General features: G+C 46.5%; 1 protein-coding gene across 13 annotated transcripts in view; it reads left to right on the forward strand.

Moving 5' to 3' along the window:
- The window catches only part of OTOF (otoferlin), a 221762-nt gene that overhangs the window by 200501 nt on the left and 9250 nt on the right, over window positions 1-12011 (forward strand). For 11 of the 13 annotated variants that reach the window (XM_082217194.1, XM_082217197.1, XM_082217190.1 and 8 more), the window contains 2 exons: window positions 5018-5106; window positions 7741-7839. In XM_082217194.1, the coding sequence (XP_082073320.1) occupies window positions 5018-5106; window positions 7741-7839 (188 nt within the window). Of the gene's footprint in view, window positions 1-5017; window positions 5107-7740; window positions 7840-8094; window positions 8194-12011 lie in introns of all 13 variants that reach the window. The other 2 variants (XM_082217195.1, XM_082217200.1) reach the window with 2 other exon arrangements.

The raw sequence follows: 12011 nt of genomic DNA on the forward strand, positions 1-12011 counted from the left end.
TCTTTCTTCTTTTGTTCTTAAAGTAATCAAACAGTCTCTTGCCTTGTTCTTTCTCTGTCTTCCAAGTTTGAATGCACTTACAGCGGAGGACTCTTCCTCTCCCCGTTGGTCCCCAGCAAGGAGTCATGGGACCGCCTCGCCGATTCCCCCATCTGCCCCCCTTCTCCACTGGAGCTACACTGATTCCCTTCCCCAGAAGATGGGCTGCCTCTCCCCATCCCGGGACGCTCTTTGCACCTTGCTCTCTTCCTCCGGCACTGATGGCAGTTCACTGACAGAAGCATTTTGCTCTTTCCTTTTTCCTTTCTCCTTCTGTGATGGAACTCCTACTTGGGGACTTCCCTGGCTTTTTTCTGGCCCACGTAGGACCAGTTTGGATAGTTGGCCTTGGTGAAGACTTGCACTTACAGCGGAGGACTCTTCCTCTCCCCGTTGGTCCCCAGCAAGGAGTCATGGGACCGCCTCGCCGATTCCCCCATCTGCCCCCCTTCTCCACTGGAGCTACACTGATTCCCTTCCCCAGAAGATGGGCTGCCTCTCCCCATCCCGGGACGCTCTTTGCACCTTGCTCTCTTCCTCCGGCACTGATGGCAGTTCACTGACAGAAGCATTTTGCTCTTTCCTTTTTCCTTTCTCCTTCTGTGATGGAACTCCTACTTGGGGACTTCCCTGGCTTTTTTCTGGCCCACGTAGGACCAGTTTGGATAGTTGGCCTTGGTGAAGACTTGCACTTACAGCGGAGGACTCTTCCTCTCCCCGTTGGTCCCCAGCAAGGAGTCATGGGACCGCCTCGCCGATTCCCCCATCTGCCCCCCTTCTCCACTGGAGCTACACTGATTCCCTTCCCCAGAAGATGGGCTGCGCCCCCAACCCGCGAAGAAGCCTTTTTAAAGGCTTCGGAGCGGGGGACGGAGGGTGGCATGGTGCTGTGAGTAAACCGCTACTTCTACGGAGTGAAGCCGCAAGCCATGGCTGGAGAGCGCTGACTTTCTTCCTTGAAATTTGGACCATAAAGTAACAACCATGAGTACTATGGAAATTGGACTTAAATTTTTTTTTTTTTTTAATTTTGGCACGATCGGGGGGAGCGTCAAAAGGAAGTCCGCCCCCCCAGTCTTGTAGTCAATTTAAAGCAAGAATTGGATAACTAAGGTCGAGAGACCATTTCTCTCTTTGCGAAACAAAAGTTATTAATTCCACGATTTGGTAATACAAGTACAGTGTCTAAGGATAAGAACTGTTTTTTAAAATTTGATCTGTAACCTCCCCTGGATCCAGGAGCGATCCGTGAGAGAGTCGGCTGAGGAGACAGCTGTCAAACGAGCTGTCAAAGTTAGGAAAATTAACTTGTGGCTATCTCTGCTGGTTATTTTGTTACATTTGACTTTAAGTCGCTGAAAGTAAAGAAGAAACAAAACAAAACAAAGTAAACTGACTGTTGGAGAAAGAATACTAAGTAGCCAGAATCCCTCTAGAGGGGGTTCTGGACATTACAATGGCTGCAGATGGAAAAAGACAGGCGGAGCTGGAAAGAATGTTCTTTCTTGTGGGAAAGTTACAAGACCAGAGTGAAGCTATGGCTACAGATATTAAGACCTTGAATGCTACAGTAAACAAACTTGCTGATGGTACCAAGGACTGGATTCAAAAAAATCTTGCAGCTGAAAAAGAAGAGAAATGTGTTGTTCCAGAGGAATGGGAAGGAGGAGCTGAAAAGCCGTTGGTGAAAAAGGACAACCAGAGGCCTCCAAAATTGGATTACAAAGAATATAAGATTTGGACAATTAAAATTTGGTTTGAAATCGAGAAGGAAGACTGTAGAGACTTTCCCAAGGGGAGATTGGAAGACCCTTGGATTACAATCTTGCATAAGGAGAAAGATGGAGCCTTTGGGACATTTGAGACATTTGGACTTAAAAGAAATATGAAATATGTTTTGGGCTCCAGTTTTGATTGCGGAGGGCTGGCTGGAAGAAATATTGACCTTATTGGGACAGAGATTCTCCGAGACACGAGGTTCAACTTAAAGGACTATCAACAAAACCGGCTGAGAGGGACTGTGGGAGATTTGAGGGCCTCGGACGTGAGAGATCCAGGCTGAGAACTGATTGGCCTAGGCTATTTTTGGGGGGGATCGAAACCGGGAAGGGGGGGGGGAGAAAATTTTGGAATGTAAAGGGTGTATAATTATAAGCTGTTTTTTAGTTATTCGTTATGTAATCTATAAAAATTGGGAATTTTGTGGAAGGGAATTTGGGTCGACCTTAGAAAAGGGTGTAAGGATTTATATTATGGTTTAATTTAGACATATAAGATAAATGTGGTTATTAAGACGAATTAAGTAAAATATTGATAAGGTTAAAGTGGAAATAATGAACTTGCTGAATTAACTATTGGAATGGGGATATAAGAAGGGGAGGGGTGGGGAGGTCAGGGATAGAGGTTAATAAATTAAGGATATAAGATTATACGTGTGTGTCTTTGTTTTTGTATGTTTGTATGTTTGTCTTAAACGTGTAAAACCAATAAAAATCTTATTAAAAAAAAACACAAAAATTACAAACATTGAATCCAAAATGAAGCTATACAAACAAGAAAGAAAAACAGAACATAAAAGAAAGAAACAAAAAACAAAAAAGCACACATCTACAAATAAAACCATATCTTCATTCTAATCTAGTCATTACATACATATACACATATTGACTTCCTTTGTTCCTAAGACCTCAAAAATTTTACTCTTTCTAAATTGTTGTGTCTAATGTAGATTACTTCTATCTTTATACTTTTTACACCATTTTTTCTTTTTCTTTAACCCTGCAAAACATCATTCATTACATGCCGATATGTTTACTCCAGAACAATGTTTTTTCATATACTCTTTAGCACTTTCCCATTCTTTTAATAATTTCGGGTCCGATTGTCCCCTTATGAATGCCGTGAGTCTTGCCAGATTTATATACCGTATTTTTCGCTCTATAACACGCAGATTTTTTCTCCTAAAAAGGAAGGGGAAATGTCTGTGCGTGTTATGGAGCGAATGTGTGGTCTCTGGAGCCGAAAAATAAGGCAAAAATCAAACCGCGCTTCAGGGAGAAGGGAGCTCCGTGAGAGAGGAAGCTGTTGCTTTCCTGCATTCTGCCTCAGGGTCTTACTGCCCGCCCTCTCTGTTTCCTTGCTGTGTTTGCTCAAACGGAACAAAGAGCAGGGAAAGCACCTCCCCTCCAGGCAAGTAGAGAGGAAAGCAGAGCGTCGCTCTATCCTGTCCCTGCTCCGGAGGGAACAATGTTTGTGAAGGGAAGAGAGATTACAGGTTCGGCTTAAAATTCTGATTTGACTTCCTGCTTTTTGTTTTTGGAGACACACAGCATTCAAATATGCTTTCTTCCATTTAAAAGGATGAAATCCTTAAACAGTGGCTGGCTTGTGTGGGTGGCTGGGGGGGAACTATTGCCTTCCTTTCCTCACGTTATAGCCCTCTCCTGCATTCTTAGCCTTCTGTGTTTTTCCTTCCCTCCCCACTTAAAATGTGGTTACAAAGCATGGATCCACATGGATCCTCAGGATCTTTGCATTGGGTCACCCCAAATTCACCATCAGAGCACACAGCATGTCCATGGCTACAGCCTGCCCCACCAAAATCACACACCCATTGTTGCCTGGGGCTGCAATGGTGCAAAAACGTGGTTACAAAGCATGGATCCACATGGATCCTCAGGATCTTTGCATTGGGTCAGCCAAAATTCACCATCAGAGCACACAGCATGTCCATGGCTACAGCCTGTCCCCCGCAAAAAAAAATCACGCACCCACTGTTGCCTGGGGCTGCAATGGTGCAAAAACGTGGTTACAAAGCATGGATCCACAGGGATTCTCAGGATTTTTGCATTGGGTCACCCCAAATTCACCATCAGATCACATGTCTGTGGCCACAGCATGAAGCACAAAAATGATACGTCCACTGTTTCATTCAGAATATTTTTTCCCTTGTTTTCCTCCTCTAAAAACGATGTGCGTGTTATGGTCAGGTGCGTGTTATAGAGCGAAAAATACGGTATTCACAAAATTTAATTTGCCATTCTTTCGTTGATGGGATTTTTCTCCCTTTCCAATTTTTTGCTATAAGCATCCTGGCAGCTGTCGTTGCATAAAGGAATGCTTTCCTTTGATTGTCAGGAGTAATCAATTGTTTTTATACCTGGTGTTAGCCACTCTGAGCCCAGTCTTGGCTGGGGAGGGCGGGGTATAAATAAAACTTCTTCTTCTTCTCCTTCTCCTTCTCCTCCTCCTCCTCCTCCTCCTCCTCCTCCTTCTTCTTCTTCACGTTTGGAAAGGAGACACCTGCACCTTGGGTCTGATCCAACAGGAGAAAAGGTTGCATGAGATGCACTGGGGCTTCCCAAACAGATTGGATCTGAGCAGGGCCCACCGATTTGGGACTTGGGGGGATTTGTTGTTGTTGTTGAGTCATTTAGTCGTGTCCGCCTCTTCGTGACCCCCTAGACCAGAGCACGCCAGGCACTCCTGTCTTCCACTGCCTCCCACAGTTTGGTCAAACTCATGCTGGTAGCTTCGAGAAAACTGTCCAACCATCTCGTCCTCTGTCATCCCCTTCTCCTTGTGCCCTCCATCTTTCCCAACATCAGGGTCTTTTCCAGGGAGTCTTCTCTTCTCCTGAGGTGGTCAAAGTCTTGGAGCCTCAGCTTCAGGATCTGTCCTTCCAGTGAGCACTCAGGGCTGAATTCCTTCAGAATGGAGAGGTTTGATCTCCTTGCAGTCCATGGGACTCTCAAGAGTCTCCTCCGGCACCAGAATTCAAAAGCATCAATTCTTTGGCGATCAGCCTTCTTTATGGTCCAGCTCTCACTTCCATACATCACTACTGGGAAAACCATAGCTTTAACCTTGTTGGCAAGGTGATGTCTCTGCTTTTTAAGATGCTGTCTATGTTTGTCATTGCTTTTCTCCCAAGAAGCAGGATTTAGGTACCACTAACTGGCTCTCTCCACCATTGCAGGGACGGCTGGAGTTGTGGGTGGACATGTTCCCCATGGACATGCCGGCACCAGGACCCGCCATTGACATCTCGCCGAGGAAGCCAAAGAAGTAATGTTTTGCTCTGGGTCGGGGTTGGATCAGGGGCAGGGCTGGGCAAGATTGGGTTTTCAACATGGCGATACATCACCAGCTAAACCTGGTGATATACCAATAGATCACGATGTCTGGAATAAGGATGGAGCCGTGTGGGTTGGCTTCATGGATCATCGTGATTTTTGCATGGCACACTCGAGATCACGATCCATGATATATCGCCAGGTCAAAAATTATGAAACCGGTATAATGGTCTTCAAACTGGTTTTGGACGAGATATCAATATATCACCCAGCCCTAGTCAAGAGGGCCCAGAGGAGATCCCGGCATCCATGAAATCCTTTCAGGAGGAGTGGGTGGATCAAGGGATGGAGGGAGGGATAGTTTAACGGGGCAAGGAGACTGAGAGTAAGAGAGAGAACGAATGAGACAATAAAAGAAAGAAGAGGCAATAGAAATTATCTTTCAATTGAAATATAATTTTATAGTATTACTCCAAAAAAAAAAAAAGTGGAGTTATGAACCATCATTTCCAAAACAAGATGGCACCTGATTAGCTTTCTAAGCACTCCCTTTTCTGGTTATTTGGCTATAACCTTTGATAGAATACAGATAACACAACAAACTTTGTTGCAGTACATTCTTCATTAGATTATATATAATTTTATGGCGGTTACGCCAAAAAGAAAGTGGTGTTATGAGTAATCAAACCTCGGAAATACACTTTCCCCAAAAGGTTTCCACAATTTTGGCCACTAGTGTTGGTTGTGTTTATATTTGGTTGGGTAGATGGTTAAAAGTCTGAAAAGTTAGATGGGACTTCATTTGAGCATCTCCTGTGAGAGAAAGTAAAGGAGTTCAGCACTTTTGAGGGTTTGGGGTGGGAGGGAGGAATTCATTTTATTTGTGAAAGTACTTATATGCAGAAAACATCTAAGTGATGTACAACAATCACAAAATCCAGTGGTCTGGCTCCGTTTACGGCAGCTTCCTAATGGACTGGATTTGATTTATAATTCGGGTGGATGTCACCATGCTATTTGACCATAAAAGTCCATTGTCCAAGTTGCTTCTTGTCCTGCTCTTGGTTGCCCAAAGCCGATTCAAATTCGAAGAGCATGCTCTCGTTTCTGTGGAGCTGAGTTCCAATGAGTCTCCAGGGGGAGAGAAATCATAGAACTGTCGAACTGGAAGGGACCCCAAGGGTCATCCAGTCCAAGCCCCTGCAATGCAGGGAATTCCCCCTCCCCTCCCAGCCAAAAGCACCTGAAACAACCCAGTGGGGGAGGAAGCCACTCAGGTGCCTGGGGCAAGTTGCCCATAGGTGTGCGGTGCAACACAGGACCTCCATAGTCTGCCTGCCTCCTCCCACTTAGCTGCCCTACAGCTGGGGGGGGGGACCAATAGAAAAAAGACAGTCACGGAACAGAGAAATTGCACAAAACAAATGAAATACCGTGAAAATCCCTGAAACGAGAAGTAATTGACTAGAAATATTATCTTGTGGATATCACCTAAATAATAAAAATCAAAAAGCTAAAGGGGAAAAAATTAGAAAAACCTAAAATAAATCAAAGCCTTAATGGGATGCACGCTACAAACCTCGTTTCACTGAACAATTCAGTTTCCTTGGAAGGAAATAGAAGAATAATAAACTTTAAATGACCAAAATTCAAAGAAGGGTAGAACCCCAAAAATTTTGACGTATTATAATCCTAGCTCGACCTAGAGGAGCTTTGTTTTACCTAGGTTGAGGTAGGATTATATATTGGCAAAACCTATTGGTGTTTTGCAACTTTCTGACTAGTTGCAGGACCTTAGCCAAACCTAGCAGAATAAACAAAGAATTCACGAAAGCAATTGGCAACTTGGCTGCAGACAGGATGGACGAAGCAGGAAACAGGAACTTGTAGTTAGGTGTTTATTATATACAGTGGACTATTTACAGGAACAGAACACAGATCTTTAGCTTGCTCTCTCATACACGACTCACAACTCCTTCACTGACACACTGAACCACTGAACTAACAGTTCGTGGGCCACTAATTATCACTCCCTTGAGTGATATAGAGCTTGACCAATCATGGAGCTGTCTCCATGCCTCTGTGTCACCAGGCAGACTTACTCCTTCACATGAACTTTTGGCTGTCTGCCAAACCTTAATTGACTCTGTGAGTGTAGCTGCACGTATTCAGATTCTCAATACTATGAGTCTTATAATACCTAGAATTATAATACCTAGGATTCTTATAATACCTAGGATTCTTATAATACCTAGGATTGTTTTGTGCAATTTCTACAGCTGGGGGGAGGCAGCTGGCGGACCATTTGGGCAACGGGGAGCCTGCGCGCACCCAAGCCCTGGAGAGACATGTGGCTCAGGTGCGCTGCAGTCCTCGCGGTGAGTGCCACCTGGCGTTTTGTCACCCCCCTCAGTGGTGACACCCTGGGTGATACACACCCACCGCACCCCACTTCTTCTGCCCCTGTAACAACCATGGAGGAAAGTCAAGAGGAAGGACGCGGTGGTCTCCTTTCCTCTGCTCATACCTTCCTTGGAGAGCCTTAGGGGGTGTCCGTGCCCATGCAATCCGCCTCAACCCTCCTTCCCCACCGGCTCACCCCTTGTTCTCCCTTCCTCCCCGCCAGATACGAGCTTAGAGTGATAGTGTGGAACACAGATGAGGTAGTCCTGGAGGACGATGATTACTTCACTGGCGAGAAATCCAGTGACATTTTTGTCCGGGGGTACGTACGTGGGAAACCCGTAGCCGGCTACTCTCTCTGTGTGCGTGAGCTTCTCGTTTTGGTTTCGGTTCTGCCCTGCTCTTTAGCGCTCCCCGCAGAGGACCGGCGACCCCTTCTCATGCGGCGCGTCTCCTCCACGCGGCCATCAGCTAACCGACACTTTGCTTCTCCTGTTCTGCCTCTTTTCTCCCCCTTTTCTGTCCTCTCTGTGTTGTTGTTGTTGTTGTGCCGCTGTCCGCTCTGCGCCATGGCTAGATATGAGCTGCGGGTTATTATTTGGAACACCGATGAGGTGGTCCTGGAGGACGATGCTTTCATGACGGGAGAGAAGATGTCAGACATCTATGTCAGGGGGTAATTGACCGAGGCTCCGTGCACGACCCCTCCTGGGGGGCGCAGGGCTGCTCAGGGAGGGGGGAACGCATGGGAGACTCCCCGCAAATCCTTTCCTCGCCCGCTGCGGGATGCGCTGCAAATCCATAGCTTATGGCAATCCATCGGCAGAGCCTAAGGGGAAACTGGGTCCAGGGGTTAATAATAATAATAATAATAATAATAATAATAATTTCTTGTACCCTGCCCATCTGACTGGGATGCCCCGGCCTCTCTGGGCAGCTTCCAACATAACAGAGCACAGCAAAACACAGTGGTGCCTCGCAAGACGAAATCAATTCGTTCCGCGAGTTTTTTCGTCTAGCGAATTTTTCGCCTGGCGAAGCACGAAATCCCATAGGAATGCATTGAAATTCAATTAATGCGTTCCTATGGTCAAAAAAAGTCCAAACAAAGCCAAATTTGGTACAACAACAGTTTATTAAGTGCTCTTTAAAGTCGCACATACTGTAAAGAGCATTTCAAAAATTGAAGGAACAATAAATTAAGTTTCTAAACATGACAGAAAAACATTTAAAAATCAACAAAGTGTACAGTACATTTTCTAAGACTCTGGGGGACAACTCGAAGAAGGTTCCTCTTCCACTCTTTGCTTCTTGCTGAAGAACCCACTCCTCAACTGTTCCCCCAGCCACCCACCACACAGAAATTCAAATCCAGATTTTTTTAAAAAAACAGCAGAGTAGCCCAATGGTCACAGAAAATCATAAAAATTCAGAAAAAAACCACACAAGCTTCCAGATTCTTGCAAACCCCTCCCCAACACCAAGTCCTTGAATTCCAAACACCCCAACCCAAAATCCAAAACCCCCCAAAAAAGTTTTAAAAGTTTAACTTACCAAATGGCTGCAAAAGAAGTTTTGGAAAAGCTTCAAAAATCACCAAAGTCTTCAAAAACTTCAAAAAAGGCTACCACACCGCGTGCTATGAGTTGCTCCTCGAAGTCAAGTCGCAACTGCACCTCTTCAAGCAATGCACCCTGTATTACTCTAACGGTTTTAAGAAAAAGGAAACAAACTTGCAAGACGTTTTCGTCTTGCGAAGCAAGCCCATAGGGAAATTCGTCTTGCGAAGCAGCTCAAAAAACCCTTTCGTCTAGTGAGTTTTCCGTCTTGCGAGGCATTCGTCTTGCGGGGCACCACTGCATCAGACATTAAAAACTTCCCAGTACAGGGCTGCCTTCAGAAGGTGTGCATCTGTTTGACATCTGATGGGAGGGTGTTCCACAGGGTGGGCGCCACTACCAAGAAGGCCCTCTGCCTGGTTCCCTGTAACTTCACTTCTCACAGGGAGGGAACCGCCAGAAGGCCCTCAGCGCTGGACCTCAGTGTCCGGGCTGAACGATGGGGGTGGAGACGCTCCTTCAGGTCTACTGCGCTGAGGCTGTTTAGGGCTTTAAAGGTCAGCACCAACACTCTGAATTGTGCTTGGGAGCCAATGTAGATCTAAGAGACGGGTCACTTTGCAGAGACCTGACCAGGGGAGGGCGGGTTGTTGAGCCAGCTTCACACCCCAAGAGCTAGCGCCCCAGAAGGGCTACCTTCACCCTGCCCCAGATCTGATGCAGCCCTGCCGATCCACCCAGCCTGAGCTATGCATTTGCCTGGGAGCAGGGCTGGGTGGTCACCCATAAGGGGCCTGAGAAAATACGAGCATCCGAGCAGGTAAGGGAGTGAGGGTCAAGGGGTTTTCTTCTCCCTTCTCTGAATGAGGAATGCCGCTGTCCTGCTGCCTTTTTGCATGCTCTTGTTCCAGGCGTGGCAACGCCTTGTGTGTGTGTGTGTGTGTGTGTGTGTGCGCGCGCGCGCGCTTGGCTGTCTCCTTTTTGCAAGGGCACAGCTGGGAAGGTGTTTGTTGTTGTTTTTTGCAGATATGGTGGTGTGTTTAGCTGTGGGGACAGCTTGCTTTGTTCCCTCTTGCATGTCTCAGAGGGGGGTACGGTTTAGGCCAGTGGTTCCCAATCTTTTGGAGGGACCCTTTCCCTTGGTTCCATAAACTCATCCCCAGGGCCCTTCCCCTAAAGAAAGCATGATTCAGAATAGCAGTTTGCATGACCCACTAAGTCAGAGAATACAAAAATCAAAAATCAAAATAGGGACCATCAGTGGACCATTTATTCAAAAGCTGATTGAAACCATTTAGTTTAATTAATTAATTCAACAAAATTGATGAAATTGATACCAGCTTTTCAAAGTATGATAGGCATTTAGACCTCCACGCCCCACTGATGCCCCTTAGATAAATCCACTGCCCCTCCCCTGGGTTTGTGACTGCCAATTTTGGGAACCTCTGGGTTAGGCAACCACTTGGGGACATTTGCCCTTCATGTGAGACACGTACAGAGGAGCAGTGCATATTCAGCTACACAAAAACAGAATTCGTGGGAAAGTCCGCTCCTCGGGTTACAGAATAATTTCTGGATATTTTATTTATGACCTAAAACGGTTATTTCACGCCTTTTTCCTTTAAAATGCTGAAGGTGGCAAACAGCAAGTTAGAATGAAACAACCCCCCCCCCAAATCTTTCACATATTTGACAGTTGTGCAAAAGCCAACACTTTGGAGCCAAAGCTCAAAACATGCAGTTTTCAACTTCTGAGAATTTATTGCTGGATCCCCTTTCTTTTCTTTTGTATTGGATTGGAGGAATGTCTGCAAACCGAATTCTGAATGTGGGCTTCAGAAATCCCACCTGATTTTCAAATCCCACCGAACAGATACTGGTTTCAGACTCCAGGGAGCCGATAAAGGAAGAAAATAATGAACTCACAGACTGTCCCGTGAGAGCACCCCAGAGCCTGATAAGCAAGGCAGAGAAATTAAAAGCCCTCTGCCTTGCTCAGAAGATGGGATACTTGTGCAGGGGCAGACTCAAGGGGGTGACTTGTGTATAGGCATTTTTGTGTATATGCGCCATCCCCAGAGCATACCCCCCCCCAACAAGGCGCAATCTTACTGTACTTAAAACAGCATCACCTCCATCTAGGGGTCCCAGGCAGGGATAATAATCTTATTATTTATATGCCGCCCATCTGGCTGCGTTTCCCCAGCCACTCTGGGCGGCTTCCAACAAAAGATTAAAAACACATTCAAACATCAGTCATTAAAAACTTCCCTAAACAGGACTGCCTTCAGATGTCTTCTGAACGTCAGAGAGTTGTTTATTTCCTTGACATCTGGTGGCAGGGCGTTTCACAGGGCGAGCGCCACCACCGAGAAGGCCCTCTGCCTGGTTCCCTGTAGCCCAGCGTTTCTCAACCTGTGGGTCCCTAGATGTTGTTGGACTACAACTCAAATCATCCCTGACCACTGGTCATGCAGGCTAGGAATGATGGGAGTTGTAGTCCAACAACACCTGGGGACCCACAGGTTGAGAAACACTGCTGTAGCCTCACTTCTCGCAGGGAGGGAACCGCCAGAAGGCCCTCAGCGCTGGACCTCAGTGTCCGGGCTGAATGACTACAACTCCCAGCATCCCTGACCACAGGTCCTGCTAGCTAGGGATCTGGTGGCAGGGCGTTCCACAGGGCAGGCACTACCACCAAGAAGGCCCTCTGCCTGGTTCCCTGTAGCCCAGCGGTTCTCAACCTGTGGGTCCCCAGATGTTGTTGGACTACAACTCCCATCATCCCTGACCACTGGTCATGCTGGCTAGGGATGATGGGAGATGTAGTCCAACAATGCCTGGGGACCTAAGATGGAAGGCTAACCTAAGGTGTGCAATGGCCCAGCCCCTCTGGGCAGCTCCCAACAGAATATCCAAAACACAGGAAGGCATC

Source organism: Podarcis vaucheri (assembly GCF_965113315.1).
Source record: "Podarcis vaucheri genome assembly, chromosome: 3".
In the NCBI taxonomy this organism is placed as follows: domain Eukaryota; kingdom Metazoa; phylum Chordata; class Lepidosauria; order Squamata; family Lacertidae; genus Podarcis; species Podarcis vaucheri.